The 25,367-nt window shown below is 36.8% G+C and overlaps 1 protein-coding gene across 3 annotated transcripts in view; it reads right to left on the bottom strand.

Annotated features, from left to right (window-relative positions):
• Positions 1–591: 591 nt before the first annotated feature.
• The window catches only part of LOC139934119 (cadherin EGF LAG seven-pass G-type receptor 2-like), a 125,825-nt gene continuing 101,049 nt past the window's right edge, over positions 592–25,367 (bottom strand). Inside the window, exons 18-32 of one of the 3 annotated variants that reach the window (XM_071928406.1) lie at positions 25,212–25,338; positions 24,411–24,614; positions 22,735–22,973; positions 21,680–21,746; positions 20,784–20,863; positions 18,727–18,895; positions 17,607–17,684; positions 16,461–16,573; positions 15,094–15,203; positions 12,831–12,878; positions 8,981–9,124; positions 8,212–8,259; positions 7,885–8,079; positions 7,013–7,256; positions 592–5,501 (exon numbers count right to left, since the gene is read on the bottom strand). In XM_071928406.1, the coding sequence (XP_071784507.1) occupies positions 5,474–5,501; positions 7,013–7,256; positions 7,885–8,079; positions 8,212–8,259; positions 8,981–9,124; positions 12,831–12,878; positions 15,094–15,203; positions 16,461–16,573; positions 17,607–17,684; positions 18,727–18,895; positions 20,784–20,863; positions 21,680–21,746; positions 22,735–22,973; positions 24,411–24,614; positions 25,212–25,338 (1,894 nt within the window). In that variant the 3' untranslated portion in view covers positions 592–5,473. The other 2 variants (XM_071928407.1, XM_071928408.1) reach the window with 2 other exon arrangements.

Raw genomic sequence — 25,367 nt, forward strand, 5'->3', positions numbered from 1 at the left:
GGTACTCCACATGGAATTTTGTTTACAAAGTCTATGGGAAGTTACAAAGTACAGGGACAATGGAAAGAACAAAATATGTCTCCGCAGGGATGCATACGAGAATGTGTGTGTGTCACTATAATCCTTCAGGCATCAAACTCCCCACTTTTCAGAAGCTTGCTCGAGTACAACAGCCTGGTGTTCCAGACTCGTCATTCCTGACTTGTCATTTCAGAACTTATTTCAAAATCCATAATAATACTTCAGAAGTTCTCCTTGAAATTTGAAACTTCATATTGATGACATTTTAAATATTAACGTTTCCATAATCGTTGATACAAAAGGCGAATTAGCTCTTCCCGACTATACATTCATCCATGTCTAACAGATATAACAAGTATATGTGACTTATTTACCGCCAAATCAGACAATACAGAACTGAGAAGTCTCAAAAAAATCTGAAATCTACTCTGTGGTAGTACAATGCATGTATATAACAAAACAGTTCTCTAAGAACAAAGTCTACCCGACAAGTAGACACACACATGGTGTTACCGTAAACCTGACAGGACAAATTCAACACACCAAGAAAGGACACAACCGATCACACTATTTTCACAAATTTTCCTCCAAATTTGATGGATATTTTAATGAGGATCCTTAAACTGGAGCGTTAAAGTGCCACTGTTTAATAGTGCCACTGTACCTTATAATACACTCATGAAGTTCTGCACCACCGCAATACACAATAAAGCATTTTAACAGAGATTAACTACTTAGTTCTCAACTCACAGGAAGTGAAATATATATAAGCTGGAAGCTGGGAATGTGTTTTCTATGCTGGTTTGTTTACTAGTCTTTATGGTTTTTTGTAATAATTCTAGTACATTTTAGAGTAATTGCGTGTTTTCAAAACCATAGCAGAAACAATCAAGCTGTTTTTTTTTTTACAGCATCCTTAGTCATGTCACATTCCTTACGAACGTATACTTCAACACAACTCACACAGTTAAAGACTTGGTGTCAAAAATGGCCCATAAACCTTCAACCCTTCCAGAACAAACAACCGTCTTCATTTTTGTATGAGTAAATGTATGGACCACTTTTCTCGGTCTTTTAACTTCACCAACATTTAAGTTTAACACTAGCTTGCCAAGCACTATGTAGTTGGTAAATAAAAGCAAAGGTCCATACCCCGCATGAGGCTTAGAATGAAAGATGGTCGGGCCTCTTTCAATCCACAGTTCCTTAATCATGTTTGAAGTCAGCAAATATCACTTAGATGGTTTGTAAAGGTCTATCAGGCCATGAGTGATGTGAAAAGATCTTATCAACTTTATGCACGTGATGTCCTACCAGTAAGGTGCCCTTACCTAGAGGTTAAAAAAAACGGCCGTTGATTGGCCAATTCTGTGCGCCGGGCATGCAAATCTGTTCGTTTTTATTGTTGCGCATACAAATCTGTTCGTTTTTACCTCTAGATGGCGGCAGGATGACGACAATGCATTAGGTCTATTACTGTAGCTGAAGAGACAAACAGACTCAGCCAAAGATGCAATTGGTTTTGACAATCATTTCAAAATGTAACTCTCTGAACAGTTGGCCCTGAAAGTACTGTCCAATAAAACACATAATCTAACTACACTTCTACAAATTACAGTTAATGTATTTTCTCAGCATGTTCATAAGTACTAGAAGCTGTTTCTATTCATATTGTACATTATATATCACTATGCGACAAACACCAATTTTGGACATATGCATGATTTCAATATATAATTTTCATTATTTTTTGTGTTTTTTTGTACAAATTTCAAGTAATTAATTTTCGTCCCGCTTGTGTCGTTATCAGTTAAATGAGATTGTGAAACCGCTCCGACAATTTAGGGTGAATTTCTCTGTAGATTTATACTGCATTTTTTATACCATGATTTCATAAACATGTTAAAAGTACTACTAAACATTCAAGTTGCTTGAACACACATGATGAGAAATTGTATATGTACAAAAGACGACTCCAAGTATTTTGAGGTCATTACTTTAAATACCACTCAAACTATTACAAAATATTCCCATCGGAATAACCCATCAGATAAAAAAAACTTAATAATGATAATGACTTGGATAGGAATCGAGAAGGCTTGGCTGGTTTTAAACATAGGTGGAATCCATCAATGGAAGATTAAGAAATCGGATTAAAGGAAGCTTCATTGCGTTGATTAGAAAGATTAGAAAGTCATTCAATAAAAACAATTCAAATCTGCACCATTTCGTTTAGAGGTGCATCATCAAATAATAATGCAAAATACAGTATCGAGGTCATATAAACTGCAAGTTATACAAGTGATATAAAACAAAATTCAGGATCCTAGTTTTGCATAAATACACCCACTTTCCCATTGTCAACTACATAGGGTTATCGATACAAGTCTATGGGTTTCTGAATAGCCCTCTGCTCAATATGTTTTATTTTCTTCAGAGCCAACGTTTTATGACTTGTTGTTTACTTGAGTGGAAATTAATAACCAAACACAAACATCAAGTTGAGGATCTATAAAGCAACTCAACTCTGATAACTTTTCCACTTAAGTACCCCCAATAAGAAGACGTCACTGATGTTGTGCCATCCAGTGCAAAGTGTTCATAACTTAACACATTGCATAGTTGCTTATTCAACAATTTTGGAGACCGGCTCTGGGCCTTATTTCATAATGCAGCTGCAAGTATAAAAAAAATGCTTAACAATTTTGTTTGCTTAGCAAACCAGCGCAGCAGTCAACAATGCCAAATTGGTTGAGAAAACAATTCATGCTAAGCGAGTTTGTTATTAGTCAATCATGTGTATTCTTTGTAGATCAGTGAAATGGGAGAATGCCAACATTAGATTGCAATTTTAGCAGAAATTGTTAGCAAAATGATCGCGAAGATTAGTAATAAATTACATTTACTATAAATGTGACTTGTGACCTGTTCCTACCAAGGAACAATGCGTCTGTGCTTAATAGTAGCTTTGTGTATGCTTTAGCCATTCAATCAAATTCACCCCCAGTAGTTAGCAATTTTTTTAAACAAAATTCAAATCATGTGAACACCTGCCATTGTATTTTGACGATCTTTGCAATTAAGCCCACAGTTTGAAGTCTGTCAGTTTGAATGGATAGTGTTATTATGAGAAGGCATAGACACATGTTGTTAATACAGGGAGATGGGGGGGGGGGGTCGGTGGAAAAACACTCAGAAGATTAAGATTGATATTGCTTTGATTACAATGGAATACTTTAAAAAGCACCAGAAAAGGGGGGGGGGGTGGACACACTATCATCCGGGAAGCCAAAACCTTCAAGAAATTCTCAGAAATGTTGTTTTTCTTGACTTTTGTTATTAGGGAAGGGATTGAACAAATTGGTCCAGAAAAAGTACTATAGTAATAGATTGCAACAGTAGTGGTTAGAGGTTTCAGTTCAGAGGCTTTAAAAAACAATTTTTATTTAAAAAAACGACCAATTACTTGGCGGGACAGAAGACTTTATATTGCAAATTCTTTTCAAAGAAGGAGAATAAGAGAACAAAAATACTTTAGTCATCTATATATGCAAATCAAAACCCTTATTGGTTTGACCTTTCAAACTAAAACGCCAATCTATGCTTCTAAAACTTTCTCAATTTATGCAAACCGTCCCAAATCAAAATACTAAAGCTACTTATAAAGCACCTCCTAGTAAAACTTGATGGAAAATTATTTATAAAAAAAAAACAATCATTAAAATCATTACCAAGCCTTATAAATACAAATTTCTCTAGTAATTTCAGAAGCTTAGATGCACGCCTAATACCGGAATCATATACATAATATATACAGAAACTTCTCATTGATTCGTACTGGTATTCGCTCAGCCCATCTTGGGGGCAGAACAGTAGTACTTAAACTTTTATACAAAGCAGAGGAATAATTTGGCAAGGCAATCTAAGAATAAAAAAACGTAATTTGCAGTACAACTATTAAGACTCCCTGCTACCTTGAAATTATTATTTTAAAAAAACTTAAGTTTTATTATTTATAGAAAAAAATTATGGTGTCTTGATCAATTTGGATGATTTCATAATTACAGGAATTGTTTTAGATTAACTTATCTTTTGTTCTTCAATAAATTGTTCCCCCTCAAATGACAAGAGCATGATTTTGATGTCAATTAGGCCTGCAGTCTCGTGTACATTTATTTTGTACAAGTTTTATAAACCAAAGCCTTTTCACGGTAAAATACTTCACAGTTTCCAATGGAATCCGGATGTGTTTATTTAATGTGAGCATAAATGAACGACTGAACTGAATTGAAATCAGACTGCGTCAAGCCCATCTTTAAGAAGAGTTACAAGTCGTGTGACTCAAATTTTTTCACCTTTCTTCACAGAATCAACAATGAAACTGACCTTCAATTTTCAACCAGTTCGTGTATGTTGTAAAGGTCTTTTTAAGGGGTTATAGAAAGAAGGCCCAAATTGTTCTCTAAGACAGTCAAATTCTGATCTACTCAGCACGATGTACATGTACATGTACATGGATACAACCCAGTCATTTCATTACCTTGCGAGAAATCTGCAACCAATCTTTCCTTTACTTCATGGGTCACTTCTTTGAAAAACTGTTTTTATTATTTTGGTTTTGTCCTTACACCGATGTGTGATTACTCGGTGCTTTCTCAGTGCTATTGGGGAAAACAAGACGTACTGGATAAAACCAAAACCATTCTGCTCATCCCTCATGTAATTATGAAATCTGAAGAAAAAAAACATTTGGTTTTAAAAATCCCAAGGTATGTTCAACACATATCACCTAGCAGATAAAAAATGAAAATTTTAACGCAGACAGAAATTAAAAAACAACCTTGGCGTAAGCTTTTTTTTTTCTTCAAAAATCTTAAACCAAAGCACCGTTTGAAATCACATCCCATTTTATACATTTATAAAACTGTCATCGTTAAAAACAAAATGGGAGTGAACTAATAGAAAAATAAAACAGAGAGAGCATCGATAAAACGACATCATGAATTACCTTTAAAATACAAAGGCGGCTTTTGCCTGCCTTAAAAAATGTCCTACATTTAAGACACAATGTTCAATCAAACACATAATGCACCATCAGAGTTGAAAATACACCACAGACATCATATAAGCTTCCAATCACACATTATTATTCAATATTATACACAACAACCCATCCTAGATGGAAGTTGCTGTAAACAACCACACACTTTTAAAAAAGGAAAAGCAAAAATTTACAGAGGAGAAAAAGGAAATTGTACAAAAAAAATGTATACATTTAGAATATTTATTTTGTATGTACAAAAAGTCTCTCCGATTCTCTCAAGTCGTATATAGGCAGCAGCTGTACACAATTTATTTATTTTATCAAAGACAGAAACGACACAATTTTTTTTTGTGGACACACACAACATGCAGTTCTTTACAAAGCAATGGTGCTGATGTGAACTGTAGGTCATACTGACGTCTCATTACTGCTACCACTGTAGGGGGGAAATAACACAAAGGAAAACACAGAACAGGGAGAAATAGGGAGAAAGGAAAAGAAAAGCAAAAATTATAACAACTGTATCAAATAAAAATGCTCAAATCAAGAAAACAAAACACAGTCATGCAATGTGGCAATTTGATGATTATGGGCAAGTTCGAGTAGCAACCATTTGTCAACCACTAGTCAATATTCCATGTTAACCTATGCATGAAATACATCCTGGGTACCAGGCAAAATCACCCAATGGTCGACAATAGTCAACTATAGTCCCTCGCTCAAACTTGCTCTTATGTTGCTTTGGTGGATTCTTTGATATAAATAGCAGATCAATCAAAACATAAAAGTAACAGAGAACAGTTACATCAACAACAACCTCCTGAAAAAAAGTCAAGTTGTAAGCATGTGCTCTGGCAATAGTCAGTGAAATTAGTTTATGTTGACAATTTTCATTACTTTAGCCTTTACATCTAAAACAAAAGCATCAATACTGAGTGTTTTATAACGGCTTCTTTTAGATCATTAGATATTCAAGTAAACAAACTGCGTCAACACAAACTCCATTTCTTGACCATGTGCTGATAAATCAAAGCTTGTGCAAACAACCAACAACAACAACAACAACAACAACAACAACAACAACAACAACAACAACAACAAAACAATAGCGGTTTGGATACACTGTTTTATGTCATCATCACTTTCCACACCAGAGAGACTTTAATAACCAACAAGCCACATGGAATTTTTTTCTTTCCACTGTGATCAACATTTAACACATTTGCAATTACAACAATTTAGCGCATGACTTCTTAAATAAGGCATGGGGTGTTTATTCATCCTGTTTAATTCTGATTCAAACATCCACCCGAACTTGAGCTTTAATCTCCCTTTATTAATCCCAATGTCTTCCATCCAGTCATGTCTTTATAGGGTGGAGTTAATCCTTGGAGTAATCCAGTAAGCTCAGTAGATAATCCTATGATAAAATAATGGTATATAAAATGAAGAGATGCAAAAAAAGTGGACAACTGACTGATTGTTGAGGTAGTGTAGATTTAGCAGTTGATAGGTAGATTGACAAAAGTAAATTGATCAGTTGGCCATATAGCTTTTTTGGACAACTATAGACAAGGATGACGGACAAAGACACAAGAAAAGGTCTACATACAAATGCAATACCTGTGGAAATTTGGGCTAAATTGGTCAAGAAGTTGCAATTGAATAATATGAAAGAAAAGACACTGTTGTTGCACAACTTTGTGTGCTTTCAGATGCATAATAAAAGGCTTCAGCTGAAGTCTTTCATTATTTGAGTGAGAAATTAATTGCCTCTTTCTGAAAAACTACGTTACTGCAGGGGGAGCCGTTTCTCACAATGTTTTTTTTTTTTTAGCATCAAAAGCTCTCCTTTTCTCGCTTCCAAGTAAGTTTTCATATGCCAACAATTATTTTGAGTTATTCCCAATAGTGCACAGTGTCTTTAAAAAGGGTCTAACTACTTACTCTGACTCTGAGTCTTGACTCCTTTGCTCTGGAGGGAACTGAATCCCCAGACCCGGTCCGTATTTATCCGGGGTAGTCGTCAGCGACATCGGGATCTTAGTCAGGCTAGCATTAGAACCTGATCCTGATCCTGATCCATGAGATGATCCCTTGTGGGATGAGCCGGGGGTCTTCATGATCCCCTTCAAGGGGAGGATGTCAGGTCGTGCCGAGACGTGGGAAACTATCAAGTTTCGGTTGCTCCCTGTTTGAAACATGAAACAAAACGGCTTAGTAATTGTGTTCTTGTTTCAATCCAAATTGTCCAGTTTTTTATTAACATACATACAACAAATAACTTAAGTTTGTAGTACATAAGGCAATATAAAGTTATACACATGTTGTATACAAATTTTAACAAGAAAATATGAGACATAGGTAGGTTTGGAAGGGTGTCATCCCAGAGGACAAGGCCTTCTGTAGGGGAGCACCTAAGACTGAAATCAAATTACAAATACAAAGAGATAAAAGCAGTTACAAAAATCACAATAAAATATTCAATTCAATTCAAACTCACATTTTTGGAGGAAAAAAAATGTGAACAATGAAAATGCGGGAATTTGATATAAATAATTACAAGTTGTGGTAAGTGTGAAAGATAGCAGACTAAATAAGTATGGAGACATCTTCTAGAAGCCGAGGCTTGTAGTGAAGTACCTTACAAGGACAAACAAAACAAGAACAATTTCAATATCTAACGGAGAGACAGGTTGGACAAAGACAGGCGTGCAATTATCTTTGACCAAAGAAAACACTTGTTAAGAAACAGTTCAACAATGAGCTGTACTAAATATAATTCCTTGATAAGTAGCTAGTAGCCAACGAAGACTCACCATTTATACTTCCATTGACACTTCCAGTGACACTCCCCGTCACGCTGTTATCCCGATCATTATCCAACGGGAACCTAGGATCTAAAATACTAAGCTCTGCTCGCTGGGTCGGTTTGGTCTCCATCTCGCCCATGTAGGGCTCCCCTGGCCACTTCCTCTTGATGTCAATGTTATCTGGAGGTAGGACTGTTACACCTGTAAGAATATTATTATTCATGGTTTATTAAAAGCCGAAATGTACAGTTTACAAAAATTTGAAATTATGAATGAAAGTATCTTAAATTTACAGAATTCTTAACAGAACGGCATCAATGAAGATAAACTCACCTTTTGGTGTGCTGTGTATTGGTCCTAAACCATGGGAGGTAATATTATCTGTCAAAGAAAACATAAACATTATTTAAATAAGTTGGTATTGGTATATTGGTATAACATCATAACACTGTGACTAAAAAAGGTAAAATTACATGTCATTTACAAGATAAAAACATCAAAATTCAAGTAGACAACAATAAAACAAAAATTATAAATTGGAAAACAACCAGTACAAAATGCAAAAGAACAAAACAAGTAGACTTTTCTTCCTCAAGTCTGAAGAAAAAAAAGTATTTTATTTTTATTTTTAAAGATGCTATGTCAGATTTTTGGCCCCAAACATTAGCAAAATTTTTTTTTTTGAGTGAATGGTATTTCAAAGAGTATCACCCGCTCTAACGAAAAAAAGTTTAACTTTTACTTTTAATGGTCAGGAACCATGACAAAAATTTAAAACGTTTCTTATAAAACACATAAGAATTGGTCACGTGATATATTGTCAGGATCCCGACAAAAACTAATTTTGAGCACTTTATTTCACTGCTACTAATAATTGGCGGACTTTTTCGAGCAATGGCTCAAATGAAAGCTTGTAACTTTCTCGACCCCATCAAAATACCTATTGAATTTTAAATCAAAATTTTTGGGTCAAATCGGCCAAAAATCTGACATAGCATCTTTAAAGCCAAGATATTTGCTAAGCAGTATGTTTTGCTTATCAACTTATATGAAATTGGGCCCAGGGTGTTTGTGAGGGGTCTGTAGAGAGTTGGCTACCTACCTGGAAGGTTGACCTTTGTGGGGCCTGTCTTCCATAGATCCACCCCTTCTTCCTCTTCATCCGAGGAGTGAGATGAAGCTAATGACATGCTGTCACGATTCCTCTGGATTGAAGCGTCACTGTCAGAATCGGAATCTTGATCATCTGGAATTTAGAAATCAATCACTCAATCAATCACTCAATCAAACAACCAAGAATCATGTACATGTAAAGACCTACTAATGCAAAGTCACAGCCCATTTTTTTTTGCCAACCAAGTGGAAAACTATGGAAAGCCATAAATGCATATCAAAAACAGATAGCCAGAAATGATACACAAATACTCAAAGATATGTTGAATTTGTTGGGTATTTGAGATATTTCAGCTGAGGAATCTTCTTACACGATTGATTGTCTTGCTAACATTTGGCAGGCCATGCTTACCGGCCAACTTAATTTACCAACAATGAAAAGGTCCATTACAAACAAATGCATATGGTTGCCCAAGTAATTTGCCAGTTCAACTGTCTACAGTGAAAACTGATGCATGCAACAAAATATGCTTTTGCTTCACCCAGGATAGTGAGGAAGACGAGATAATATAAGCCTTGCAATTTCTAAAACACATCTGTCCTTTTTCTGAGCTTATTCAGAACCGAAGTATCTTGCATGGCAATCACTCAGTACACAATAGATACAGTCTTGTACTGGGTGCCTTCGTTTAGCTTCCCCGGGTCAACCCCGGTGTATGGCGTGTTTTTTTTCCAAGACAAACGTGTGCAGATAATTACCCACGTTCGTCCTGGAAGGGAAAAAACGCCACACACCGGGGATTACCCAGGGAAGCTAAACGAACGCACCCACTGTTTAAGTAGTACTTGGGAAATAGCCCCTTCCAGATTTCATACTTGAGTTTTTTAAATTTTTATGCAAGTCGCCAAACACACAAGGCCTGAAGGCCATTTCAAGGTATGGGCTACAAATCAACTAATTTTCCAGGGGCCGTTGCCACCTACTCCTGGGGCTGAAACAGGATTACCCCTTTACAGTCCATACTGCTATTATTTCATGAATTGTAGCTGTGTTTGGTTTTAGTATAAAGAGGGTTGAAAGGTGAGTATTATTAGATATCACAACATGACATGCATCAAATCACAGCATTAAAGTAGGAATTACTCAGATAGCATGAGATACCACTACATCACAACACGTAGACCTTATCGCAGATACTCGTTAGGCATGGAACAAGGTGCATTCTGGTCTAGCCAGCGATCCAGTTTGATCGCTAGCTAGACCAGCATGCACGTTACGGAATGGGTATTTGCGAAAAGGTCTCTGATTACAGTGTTAGTATTAGTGCTGAGTGCATCAACCATTCAAGGGTGAGGGAAAACAAGCAAAAGGACGTTAGTATGAACAGCAACACATGATAAGTTGAAATGTGTGTAGATAATCACAGTTTAGATGAATCACCGAAAGCACTCATTTATGCCTTTTGATCACATTTCCAAACAAACTGCGAGTGAAGGAATTATGCTAAGATAAAGATAAGTGTAATTTTATGATGGCTGGTGCTTTTTCATTCTATTGTTATTAACACCAATGTCGCATCTTCTGGATCGGTTTTGTGGGGTAAGAAAAAGCTTTCTAGAAATGCGCCTTATACAACATCTACATATACAGTACCGGTACACATTCTTACAACATGAAGAACATAATCCATAAAACTCATAAACAAATTTGGGGGAAAACAAATTAAATAGATTAACTGTGTAATACAAACTAATACAAAATAATATAAGATAAATAAAGCCAATACAAAATATGAGATAACATAAGCCCGTTTCAAACTTCCTGCTTCAAGAGAAGCGAGTTTCCTTGCGTCACAATTGGAAAGAGAGGGCATATCAATTTTTGCGTCACTAAAATTTGATCCCTTTGCATTCGCATTCGCATGAACCAGGCTTTACTCATTGCAGAGTGTTCAAAAATAATGACAAGATAAATAAAAATGAGGCAGGTTTGACAGTAATCCGCCAGCAGGAGAGAGCAGCCATAGATCTTACCACGGTGGCTGCGCTGGCTCTGACGCCCCTGACTCACACAGCTCTGACTACGGCTATTAGTACGGCTATGGCTATTACTCAAAGTCACTGTGTGACTACCACTGAAGTCATAGTCCCAGTCTACGGGCAGCCAAGTCAGCAAGGATGAGAAGCAGATGGAGGGATGAAGGGTGGGGGGGAGATGAAGGGACAGATGAAAGGATGGAAATGTGGTCAGAGATGGACGGAGGATGGTTGGAAGAAAGGTTGAGGTGTGAAGGTATGAAGAGGATGGGGGAGTGATTGGATAAAGGAGGGAATAAGGGATGTAGGGATGGAAAAGGTGGTCAGGGACGAAAGGAGAATGGCCGTGGAAGAGGGGTTAATGTAAGGCAGGTAGGAAGAGGAGGTATAAGTGAATGGATGAAGGAGGGAATAAAGGATGGAAAAGGGGAGCAGAGCAGAGATGCAAAAAGGAGGGAGATGGATTGAAGAGGGATTGATGTGAGTAAGGTTGGGGGGGGGGTACAGGGAAAGGATGAAGGAGAAATGGGAGTGGTGTAGGGATGGAACAAGTGGTCAGGGATGGAAGAAGGATGGTTGGAAGAGGGGTTGATGTAAAGTAATGAAGAGGAGGTACAAGGGAATGAAGGATGGAGGGATGGATGTTAGGTAGGTATGGATGGAAGGAAGTGAGAATGGGATGATGGAAATGGAGGTGAAATGTTAGTACAATGCGTTAAAGTAATCATTAGTCATCTAAGGCCACTCTACAAATGTAACTATCTATCCTAAATAGAATTAGCAGTGACTAAACTAAGTGTCCTTCAAATCACAGAAAGAAACGACCCCTCTTAAGTGAATAATTTAACTTGTAGACATCATTGTTTGTAAAGCGCATTGAGAGTTATCCCAGAACTGAAATGCACTCTACAAGAATGTCTTATAAGTATTTATTATCTCAAACTGGAGATTTGTTCTGCATGAACTTGCCTCACATTGCTTTGAGTCTTAACCTCTGTGCAATTTATACATGTACATGGACCTAGTTTGTAATGTTGGCTGTAATTGGCCGTAATTGACTGTAATTGACTGTAAATGACTGTGAATGACACTAATCCACACACATGATCTAGGTTCATGCACCTCTATAGTTACTACATCACACTTGACAATGGTCCAATGCTTACATCTCTATTGTTGGCTAAATGTTATCAAGCATCTCTCAGCTAACACATTAAACATTAACCAGATTGACTCAATCTGATATGGACTAGAACAATTATCTACCTCTCATTCACAAGCGACACATCTTCATTTCAGCACGTTTGGGTAAAAAAGATGTTTCTACCACTGAGTGTTGAAGCAAACAGTCATTGATCGTTCTTGGACAGGAGCATGCAAGTTTTAAGTAGACATCACATGGCTTTATAACTTAACTATCAACTTTAATGATGTGTATTTTCCAGGTTACTTATATGTAAACTTGCAAGTCCATTTCTGACTGCTTTCTTCAATTTTGTTTTAATAAAATGTTGTTCCTAGTGCACACCGTGACACTGCAAGGCCTGACAATAGTAGTGACACACAGAATGACACTAGGGTGACACAGCAATAGCAAAGCTGTGCCACTAATGACATCCTCTAAATGACATATCATGTGTGAATGCCCCTCTAAAGAAGGCATGTATCAAGACATACAGACAGAGTGCATCAGAAACATCTTTGTGTAGTTATCTATGTTAGCTGTTACTCGTTAATAACATCCTTTCTACTATCATGACCTCATATCAAACAGGGTCAAGGGTCAGGGATGGTGACCTTACCTAGTAGGTTGTTTCTTTGAGGGTTGAGAAGAGTCAAGTTATCGGGATCTGTTGGTAGTATAAGGTTAATAAGGGATGCAAGAGTTATAGACCGACATGCATACATGCACAGAAGAATGAAAGTCTACAAGTCACATTGGGTGCGTTCGATTAGCTTACACGAGTTTTCGGATTAGCCATCACATGATATTCGTGTCTGCCCTGTTGTCAGCCACCGAAGTCCCAGCTCGCGAGCGGGTCTCTGGTGGCTTCCTCGAATGTAAACCCCCGGTTCATACGGGGAGGCTAATCGTACGCACCCAACGTGAAGCTCTATAGATCCATGCCAAAGCTTAGGGCCTTCTTGGTTTGCTCCCCAGTAACCAGTCATGATTAACATACACACACATAGAGAAGGACCTGACTAATATGTCTGCATCCAACCTCAGTTTTAAATTGTGGATTTTGAAGGAACTAAGCAAACAAGATGGCTGCCACTTTGTAAGGTTCTATACAAAAATCAATATTCTGAGATCAGATTTTAGTTTAAAGAAACCTATGTCAATCAAAGACTCTTCTTCCCCAAAAATCTGGTATCATTTATCCTCGCAAACCTTCCTTGAATTAAAATTACTATCAATAAAATTGATCTTGACAATTTATCACGCCTGATACTCGATCACTACGGACAGTAGTATATTCAATTTTACATGTGCAGCTATTGGCAAACAAAGCACTCCCACTATTTGTAAAAAACTTTCTCATAAGCTGTTCAAAGCCCATTTTTAACACAGATAAGAACTTATTCGGAGGAAACCAATGATTACTTTTCCCATTTGTAAACCCACGTCTAGTTATTCAACTATAGAAGATACTAGTTAAAAAACCTACAGCCTTACAAAGTACATAAGGCCATTTCGATGACTAGAGAGTAAATAATAAATTCTCAAAAACCAAACAATTGTTATTTAAAAAAAAAATAGCTGGCTATCTTTTTAAAAGCAGCACTTTTTTTCTGAAAGAAAACGCTTCTAACACCAAAAACACAGAAGCAGGTTCAAACATGAGTTAGACTTTATAGAGTTTTCATCTCTCTGAATGTAAAGTTTCACTAACAGAAGTTTAGAAGAAGTTTATAGAAGAAAGAATTAATCTTAATGACTCAGTCAATGAGTTAGTAGTATTGATTATGAGATGGATATATTTATATAACATGTCAGTATCACACTAGTGAGGTATTGGTCTTTGAAGTTCCCCATAGAACCACATATATACACACATGAAAATCATGGAATGTTTTCAAAAGATAGTACAACTGTTTTGGGCAGAACTAATTATTTCAAATCTTTATATAAAAAATAAATATTAAAAAAACTACATTTTGCGTTCAATTTATTTTTAAATAGAAGTTTTAAGTGGATATACTTATGTTGAATATGCATATGATAGCATTTGTATGCAAATAGATGTCTCTAAATGATTGTTTTTTGAATCAACATAATAACAACAGAACCTTCGTAGATGATCTGTCTTGATTATGAACAAAGTATTATGACAATTTGAAGAGTTTTTACAGCTTCCATCAAAAGCAAAATTAACATTCCATCAAATGAAGTTTTGAAATTTACCATCACAGGGCTAGTATTTCTCACAAAGTAAGTCTACAACCGTTATTAGGAAATGTTTGTCTTGGTATTGAAGGAAAGGTTATCAGTTTAGTTAAAAGTTAATTTTTTTCTCATACATCTTATTAGAGATTATTTTCACATTAATAAATATTCACATATTCGTGTATGGTATATTCAACCCGAATGATTTTATGGAGAGAAATGTAGACTTCAAGTAAAAGAAGGCCCAAAAAACCACTGCCTCAAAAAAAGTACCTTTCCTTTGAAAATTTGAAATAATTTTATCTCTGAAACCTTCCCTCTAAACCCCAAGATGAAAACATACACTCAGTGAATTTCCTTTCTTCCCAACACAAATCCTGACCAATCTCAAGACCAATTTCATAGAGCTGCTTAAGCACAAAAAGGTAGCTAAGCACATTAACAATATGCTTACCAGATTCAGGTTACCAGCCAAAGTACTATGTCACATGTACCATTTGCAACTGGTATCCCGCTCAATTCTGCTCAATTTTTTAAGCAATATTTGTTCTGCTTAAGCAGCTCTAAGAAACCGGAACCAGGAATTAGTGTAAAAACCATGGAAAACTAAAGCGTCATAACCAATCACAACTTCATCCCCGGGTGCAAGATGAAAGCTTTGCACGTCAACTTACCGTCCAGGTTTGTAACCTTTGGTTTGTAATTGTAGTAAGATGGAACATACTCATGGGCTGATGGAGATGTAGTCGAGGTGCTGGCTGTGTTGCGTAGATAACCTTCAGGTCTGTTAATAGTAATGAGGATATTTGTAATAATAAAAATAATACATTTATATAGCGCTATAAATGCTCTAAGGCACTTCAGAAAAAGTCTCAAAGGAACATTAAAATCCCATACATATTAAAGGCAGTGGACACTATTGGTAATTGTCAAAGACTAGCCTTCACAATTGGTGCATCTCAAAATAAGCATAAAATAACAAAACTGTGAAAATTTGAGCTCAATCGGTCATCGAACTTGCGAGATAATAATGAAAGAAGAAACACCCCTGTCATACGAAGTTGTGTGCGTTTAGATGGTTGATTTCGAGACCTCAAGTTCTAAACCTGAGGTCTCGAAATCAAATTCGTGGAAAATTACTTCTTTCTCGAAAACTATGGCATGTCAGAGGGAGCCGTCTCTCATAATGTTTTATACCATCAACCTCTCCCCATTACTCGTCACCAGAAAGGTTTTATGCCAATAATTTATTTGAGTAATTACCAATAGTGTCCACTTCCTTTAAGATGAGTTACATATAAGCATAGAAAGGTACACAGGAATAAAAACATACACATTTTAAAATTAAAGCGGGGAAGTAATGTTAGCAGGGAAGTTATATGTCAATAATGTTTGACAGTTCAAAAGCAACACTTTTAGCATTCATTAAAACAAGACCCAATTGCAAAGAGTTATGATAGTTGAAACAGGAAAATTACTTTTTAAAGAATACATATTGGACTGGTTTTATACGAAATTAAGTGCTCTCTACAAAACCTTTCTAAACTTCCCTACCGCTGACCTGGGTTCTTAATTGGTCTCAGCCTTTGGACTAGCTTGCTCTGGTCATCCTCTGGGGCCAATTTCATAGAGCTGCTTAAGCAAACAATTTGCTTCAGCACGAAAATAGCTCGCTTATTTTACACATGTTACTGGCAAAAATGTCATGGCATATACATTGCTTGTGACTGGTATTTAGCTGTTGTTTACTTAGCACAACAATTGAGTGGAGTCTTGGAGCAAGTTCGGGTGGCGACCATTTGTCAACCACTGGTCAATGTTCCATGGTTACCTATGCATTCAATACATCCTGGGTACCAGGCAAAATCAACCAATGGTCGACTATAGTCGACTATATAGTGCCTCACTCGAACTTGCTCTTGGCCGGTAATCTGATTTTAGTAAGCAAGGATTTTTTTGCTTAAGCAAAATTTTGTGCTTAAGCAGCTCTATGAAATTGGGCCCTGCAGGAGACTGATTAACAAGTTGTGTTTTTACTAACCTGGTGCTTGCTTTAGTGCTTCTGCTTCCATGACTGCTACCAATGGATCCAGTTGAGATACCAATGTGGTGTCTGAACTGATTCTCTGTCTTGCTGTAGGATAACGCTGACCGCTGTATCAACAAAGAGTTTTTAGTATTGTTATTATTATTATTGGTTTATTCAAAACATTCAAACATTGTCGCAGCCAAAGGCTGAATTGTGTTTTAAATACAGAGTTTTTTAAATAAAGATATAACAAATTACAGAAAAACATTTAGAAACACAAAATAAAATTATAAATAATAATAATGTTTTATAATAATATTTAAAACTTATATTGCGCCCCTTACATACAAAATTATCAAAGGCGCAGAACACATGTTAAAAGCACAGAGTGGAAGAAAAAGACAAAGAAAAAAGACTGGTCACCAGGCCAGAGCCCAAACAAAAGTATGGGGATACGTCTGTCCTGCCAACAGAGAACTAATAGTTACTTATTACATAGGCCTATCCATGCTGGCATCGGTAATGTTTTGACCTTTTCAGGAGACAGACGCCTCTAACCCTATCTATGCCAAAATTCTAAACTAGAATTAAAAATATATTCAAGTGATAATTTAACATATGATTGTGCAGTTAGGCAAGCACATAGAAAAGAACAAAGAATGGGCATGGGAAAAAAGAGGCATACAGTAAAAATATCACAATATCACAACCAGTCATTATTCAAAATTATTTTATAATTTCACATCATTGTTAGAATATTTAATCAAAGATGGCATTTAATCCGTGCTGACCAAGTTTTGACAATTTGCGGTGGGCAAGTTGTACAGTTTATGTTTTGTTTAAGAATAAGATGCTTACAAAAATGCCTGATTTGACAGTAGAAACTTTCAATCTAACTCTTGGTTCTTTATATAATTCTGGGATTAGCAAATATAATCCAAGACGATGGTTTGAATTGGCAACTTGACATCAAGACACTAAAATGCGCACTTAACCAAATTTGCTATAGAGGCAAATATTTATAGGCAATTATGGATATGACAATTTTGTCATTTCAGATTTCCAAGTAACTTGCCGAAATATCATTCAACTGAAACATCTAAACATCTACATGTATGTACTTTAAAACAACACACACTTGACCGTTTTTGAGCTTACCGAAGTATTGACACTCTCATCAAATTGTACTTTCTTGCCTTGCATACCCAGACAGCATCTCAACCACTCCCTCCGTACCTGATAACAAATAACATGATAATAGTAGTAAAGCATTTACATAGCAGCAAATTTCACCTAAAAAACGACACTCAAGGCGCTTAACACAATAGAGGAAGTAAAACAAGCAGCCAATAAACTTACTATGATATATAAAACAACAGAGGTGGGTTTCACAAAGAGTTAGGACTAGTCTTATCTCGAGATAGGACTAGTTATGCGTCCTAAGTTTGGACTATCCATGCAATTTGTATATCTCGTAGGACTAGTCCTAAGTTAGGACTAGTCCTAACTCTTTGTGAAATCCGCCCCTGGAAGCATAAACAGGAGTTCCATGAACCCCTAAAAACACAAAACAAACCCCATGAAACTAAACAAACTTAAAGTAGTCCTAAGAAGGAGGAAAAAAAAGAAGAACCGTTAATCTAAATGTAATGTAGACAATGCATTATAAAGTTAGTAAAATGGCATATTTCAATTAAAGGACTAGTTTTGCCTAGATTTTAAATTCAATGTCCCAGAAACAGACGAACCCAGTCACCCGTCTGCTAATGAATATCAGAGTACATGTATATGTATGCATTAAGGAGACTGACCACTCCAGGAGCACAGTGAATAAAAAGAACAAGAGTAGGCAATTACACAAACAAATGTGATACAAACAATGTTTAAATAAAGACAAATGTATATTTACAAATACACCTACAAGATAATCAAAGCACTTTAAAAATTTACAATTAAGACATTCATAACAAGTAAGCGCCTGACAAAATCAAGACAAATTTCGACAAAAAGCAATTCCTATAAGGTGGTTATGCAACAATAAACCAGTCATGCGTGACCGGGGAGCTCATCGGCGTGATGCTGGATATGGTCACGCCAGCCATATCCTGAATCTGAATGTCTTTGTCCACTCCTCCAGGCTGCCGAGGTGCGACTCCACCACTGGCTGATAGCAGTGCATTGGTGATAGTAGATACAACATTCACAATGCAAGAAGAAGAACAAATTTTGGTTTAAAAATAAGCAAGCCAAAGCCATAAAATCTGGTGCTAAATCTTACCTTGGTGTTAAGGATACAGTGAAATAAGAAGATGAAGAGTCCAAGTAGGCAGTTGAAGACAGCAAAGAGGTACTGATAAAGCACCATGTCTTGGTTGACGGCCAGCAGGCCAAACACCCATGTGATACCCAGGAGAGGAAGGAGGATTCCTGCCGATCTCAACCCAGACCTACAAAGTTAACATCATCAGCCATTAATTATTGATCTTGAGGTTTGTATATTTTATATTTATATTTGTTTCATTTCTCGAGTAGATTAAAAGTACAATAACGCCCATTAATTAGGTAAAAACATTCACAGATACAGCAATGAGCAATTAAAAAACAGAGGAAGTAAAAAGAAACGGATGGAGCCCAAAGGTTTGCCTAAAAGAAATAGAGTTCCTGTCCAGAGGCTCTCCTTTTCAGCAAAAGGTGATTTATTCATATCTGTATACACAATCGTATGTCAAAGAGTAACGCGATTTTATTTTAGATCATTCTTTGCAGATTTTGATCTGAAAAAAATTAAGAGTTGTTAACAGCATGATATTCCACCCTAGCAGAGTCTTTCTCAAAGGTTTGAGAAATACTCAGTCTGATAGAGTTGAAATGCCGGAACGCTAAAACTTTCTCAGATTTTGTTTCGTAATTTTTGGGGGTCCTTTTCCCCTACTTTCATTTATGGAAAAATGTGTGCATCAGATATGTTCTTTGGACCGCTCTTTAAAGAAAAACACATTTAAAGGGACGACCTGGGGCTGGAGTGGTGTTTTGGCCATTTATAGCAGTTATATAATCCATTCAGTTCAATTTACATAACCGCAAAAATATGCAACACAGTAATAGCATGGAGGTAGTCCTACCTCCATGGTAATAGGCTCTAACATGTCTTTAAATGTACCCCAGAAAGAAAAATAATTGAGCGTGGTCTCAATTCAATATTTAAGACCTTGGTTTTGAGAGAAATTGCTCTTTAAACATAAAATGAAAACACTGGTGATGTGATAAGTGTCTTGCATCAGAGAAAAGAAATTGTGTGACTTTCTCACAAACAAACTCATGCACTTTTTGAAGTATTTAAGAATGAAGCTCCAGATACAAATTTACTACATGCATCAGACAAAAATCAACATTGCACAATTAAGTTTTATTTTACAAAGATGTGCCCACTATTGTGCGCATAATTTTAAAACATGAAATAAATCAACTTTTCCAGTAGAAGGCGTTTATATTTGCAGCATTCAAGCATTAATACAATTTCCTGTTGTTAATAGAAACAATATGCTGCAGACCTGTATGCTTCGCTTTTAAAAGGGCACGGGCACCAAGGCATTTCCTCCTTGGTAAGTGGCAACCTATGAGCATTTCACTGGCACTAACGCAATGACCAGGGGGCATGGAGGCTATCACCTTCATTACCTCCGTAAAGAATCAGACCTGATTACGAAAATACACATTTTTCAAGGAGTTCATTCACAAATAGGGTGGCTTGAGTAAGCTGCAATCAATCGACTCAACAAGAAGCCATCTTGGTCTTTCTCTTGACGCAAATCAATCAATTACAACATTTAGGAAACTGATTTAGAGAAAAAGGCAAATTAAATTCACAGAAATGCAAAATCATAGCATTCCGGTTGAAAATAATAAACTTACCACATTGGCCTTAATTGAAGTTATTGGAGTAATTGGAGAGAATAAAATTGCAAATGAATTTAGGTACTAAGATATTGAACATCCACACTTGAAGGGCTCTGTTTAAAGTGTTACAAATGTCATATTACAATTGTTTGCAAATGGTTAGCAAAGGAGTCAAGTGCAGTTCAAACAGGATACTGTCACAATTCTTAATATGAACCTTAAACAACAACTTTCTCATTTTTTTTTAAAGCAGGGGTATATTAGGAAATAAATTCAATAATATAGTAACTCTGCTTCTACTTGATTGATAATTTGCATGTGTCTTGTTTATTTGTGATGACGAGTGTTGACGTCAATCCTAAACAACACTTATTATAAGACATAATGTACTTTTTATTTCGGGTTGAGTTTGATTGTTTTACAAACAAGACAACTTACTTGGTGCTTTGGAACTCTGTGCTCTTGGTTTTTCCTGTCAAGGTGACTCTGATGGCCATGATGAATACAGCGAGATTCATCTGGGAAAAAACACAAAGTATAAATATTGCCAGTTTTAAATTACTTGTAACAAAATGTGATCTCCTTGCCCAACAATGAAGCAAATAAACAAATTAAATGAGTTTGTTTGTTCTGTTTTTCTCCTTTACAGGCACTCCATGACAAGCATTGGCCTATCAGGATTTTGCCTCCACAACAATTAATTATTTTTACATTTTGTTGTGTACTGTTCAAGATGGAAATAAATGTTATATTTAATTGAATTGAAACAAAAACTAATCATGTGGGAAAAATACACTGCTTTAAACTCTTGCAGCTTTCAAAATATAGCCAACCCTAACCCTAACCAAACCCAATAATTCAATGCATAACCGATGCAAAATGAATGTCTAATAAAAGGTTAAGCATTGAAGAAGACACAACCAACAATTCTGATCAGCTGAGTGTGGGTTTGTGTCCCAGTCGTGACACCTGTGTCCTTAAGCAAGACACTTAACCATGATGCTTCGTCCTTTGGACGTAAAGCCGTTGGTCCCATGTGTTGTGCAACGCACGTAAAAGTATCCAGTTCACTTATCGAAAAAGAGAAGAGGTTCGCCCCAGTGTTCCTGGTTTGTTTGTCAGCATATTGCGCCACAGCACCTTGTAAACCATTACATTGTGGTCAACATAAAACGAGTAGGTCTCATTTTTCAGACGTAGTCCCACATACCTTAAAGCGCCAGGAGCATCACTGAGTGCAGTGGCGGGGGGGGGGGGGGGGGGGGGGGGGGTGACTGATATGCGCAGTATATAAGCGCCACTATTATTAATACTGGGTAGGGATCTTAACTCACCAAAACAACTGCAAGTACTGGTCCTGCAAAACTCCATATCAAGATGTCTTCAATTGACAGCCAACAACTGATGAGAAAACAAATCATTCAAAAATCAGAGTATCAGTATCAATAATTATCCTTTAAATTTGATTCAAAATAGAAACACAGCAAGTGAACAAAAACCATTTCAACTTATCAAAAGGAGATTAACATAATAGTACAATACAATATAAAACAATAAAGCTTTATTGTCCCTGCTTTTTTGTTTACATAAAAACACACCAATATAAAATACCAACGTTAAAAAGGGTTAAATGGTACAATACAGAAAGTGTAAGCCTAAATAGAAACTTAAAAAGTGAACCATAGTAAATGGATAAAAGTGAAGATACTGAATAAAAGTACACATACAACAACAATAGTAAAAAGGCGATAACAACAATGGAGTTAGAACCCGAACTGTATCACAGCTCATCCTTCAAGCTGCCCATTGGTTAACTTAATGAGAGAAAACGATTGCTTCTTAGGCTTTGCTGGAATTTTAAGTGAAGTAGGTATACACACTCAAACCAAAGACCTATAACAAATAAAGACAATAGGGTCCACAGTTCGGGAAAGGTCCGCAGTTGGAAATCCAATAGGTGCTGTTGCAAAAAAGTCCAAGTATAAACAAAAGAGGGACAATAGGAGGTCGACGGTTGCAGGCGTATACACACTTGTGTTGGTGAGGGTAGGTATCCACATTCAAACCGGGACCTATAACAAAAGGGACAATAGAAAAGCATTGTGGTCCACAGTTGCTATGACAAAGAGTTGAACAAAGGAGGGTCCACGATTGCAGGCGTATACACACTTGTGTTGGTGAGGGTAGGTATTCACATTCAAACCGGGTTCTATAACAAAAAGGACAATAGAAAAGCATTGTGGTCCACAGTTGCTATCACAAAGAGTTGAAAAAAGGAGGGTCCACGATTGCAGGTGTTTACACACTTGTGTGAGTTGTCCTGTCCACACTAGTGAATTTGATTTTTATTTGAGACAAGAGATTTGTACAAAATCAGAACAATACTCACAAGTGTTGGTTGTTGACATTGACTTGCTGCCCATAGTTAGTCTCGCTCAGTGGTACGGCTAGCCCCACGATGATTCCAGGCACACCATACGCAATGACATAGTAGTACGTCATCGGGCCCTGGTTGATGTTACGTACTTCAGTCATCATACGGTACAGATGAATGCCCTCAATGAACATCCAGCCGAAGGCGCTGAGGAGGGCATAGTGGAGTAAGATGGCAACAATGGTGCACGCAATCTGTCATGAGTCAAGGGGGAGAGATACAGGATTGATGAATTAGGGAACAATGCTGATTTATATAACAATAATAAAAGATCTTATATTGACCCCTTGCACACGCGTCACACGCGGCGACGGATGCCGCGCTCACCATGTTGGTGGTCAAAAGGTTTACGTGTAAACGTCACGTCGCCTAAAAATGCGCACTTTACTGGATAACACACGTTGACATTGACCACCAAAATGGCGCATCCAAGATTATTCTGATGATGATGTCAGGTGAATCGGGTCAATAGTGCAGAATCCGCCTAAAAAGGGAGCCCAAAGCGCTTCACACAAACAACAAAAGTAAGAAGTTTCAAATGCACAATGCATAAACTAAAATATACTGAAGAAATAAACGTTACTTAAAAAGTACAGTAAGTAATATGCAAAATACAAGCAATGACACGAGGATACTTTTACGATGTTATTTCATAAAAATTACAGAAGAATAAAACAACCTTGAAGATTTTAAAAACTACAGTAAAATGTAAAACACAAGAGAATATCATCAAGAGGTAAGAGAATATTATCAACAGGTTACTTCATAAAACTACTGAAGAATAAAACACATCTTTTACAAAAACTCATTCAAGTATTAAAAAATATTCTTTCAATTGTAAAGATTGTCAAGAAGTAAGGTCACACAGCCATAATGGTAGGTTCTTCACATAGCCCTATATAGGACTCTTCCTCTGTGCTGTACACAGATACAGAGTCCTAACTATCAGGCGCCAGGACATCACTGCAGTAAAGACAAAAGTGTAAGGCCACCAGGGCTAGGTCTTCACACAATGTTTTATACATAGAGCTATATATATTGACTAGAGCACTAAGTTGCTCTGCGTTTTGAAGCCACCCTGGGCGCAGACATGTTTGGTGTGTTGCGTGAATTCGGAATTTTAAGAGAACACACATTGCCGCGATTATTTTACATTCATCGTGTGTGTATAAGTACGCAACTGTCCACTCGCGTACGTCCGCGCTACGAAAACCGTAACTTCGACTTGGTTGCCGCACTAAAAAAAGGTAAATGCGCCTTTTAGTCATGATGCACATGACGCTCGCAGTCTGCTGATCAGCAGATTGTGCGTTCACATTTACTGCATTTTTTGGTTCGATGGCACATAAAAAAGAACAGACGCACGATCATGCAAATAGCCGTACAATTGCCGTACAAAATTTCAAGCTTTTGTATTGGTTTGTACATAAACATGGATGTGCCCACACGGCTTCAAAACCTTAGGGCGTGTATAATGGGGTGTTAGCGCTCTAGTCAATATATATATATAGCTCTATGGTTTTATACTATCAACAGCTTTCCAGCTCTCCATTGCTGAGTATTTACAAAACGTGACCGATGCCTTCAGGAAATATTCACACAAAACTGAGTGAGAGTAATGAGAGACTTACGTTATTCTCCGTGTTGATGCCCACAAGGAATGTGACCTCGGCAGTAATGAGCGTAAAGACCAGATTGACGTGGATGCTGTTCAGATTACAGTGAAGTCGTGGAATGCAGAGTAGAGTGAAGAAGGTGAAGACCAGAGCCATGATGGACACACCTAAACCAACATAGGAGACAATCTGAAGAGCTAGAGGCTGCTGAAGGTACTCCTGTAGGCGGTGGAGAAAATAAAGAATTAATTTCAAAAAATGAAAAAAATAAAACCCACAATCTTTAAGTTCATTGACATTGTTATAGGATCTGAAGAGCAAGAGGCTGCTGAGGGCGGTGGAGAAAAGAGATCATTGAATTCAAACAATTTCCCTTTTTATACACTAATTTTTTTTTTAAAGTTAAGTTCATGGACATTAATGTTACAAGAGACGATATGAAGAGCAAGAGGCTGCTGAATGTACTCCTTTGGGCGGTGGAGAGAATAAAAATTAACTTCCAAAAATTGCTTCATTTTTTTCACTTAAGTTCTTGGACATTCTTATAGGAGACAATCTGAAAAGAGCTAGAGGCTGCTGAAGATACTCCTGTGGGCGGTGGAGAAAATAAACATTAATTTCCAAAATTAAAAAAAAATAAAATCCATAATTTTTTGTTTAAGTTCATGGACATTGTTAGAGGATCTGAAGAGCAAGAGGTTGCTGAATGTGCTCCTGTGGGCGATGGAGAAAAAAGATCATTAAATTAAAAAGAAATTCCCTTTTTATACACTATTTTATTTTTTTTTTAAAGTTAAGTTCATGTATTTAAGTTACCCTGGCATAATAGTTGTCTACGATGACGGCAAAGTTTGTGAGATGATTACAGGAACAGTTGACATGGGTATCATTGACAGAATCCACAGTACAGCCTTTGGATGACCATCCTCCCACACCATCAAACCTGAAAAAGATAACATCAGAAAAAAAAGT

Source organism: Asterias amurensis, chromosome 2 (genome assembly GCF_032118995.1).
Source record: "Asterias amurensis chromosome 2, ASM3211899v1".
NCBI lineage: Eukaryota > Metazoa > Echinodermata > Asteroidea > Forcipulatida > Asteriidae > Asterias > Asterias amurensis.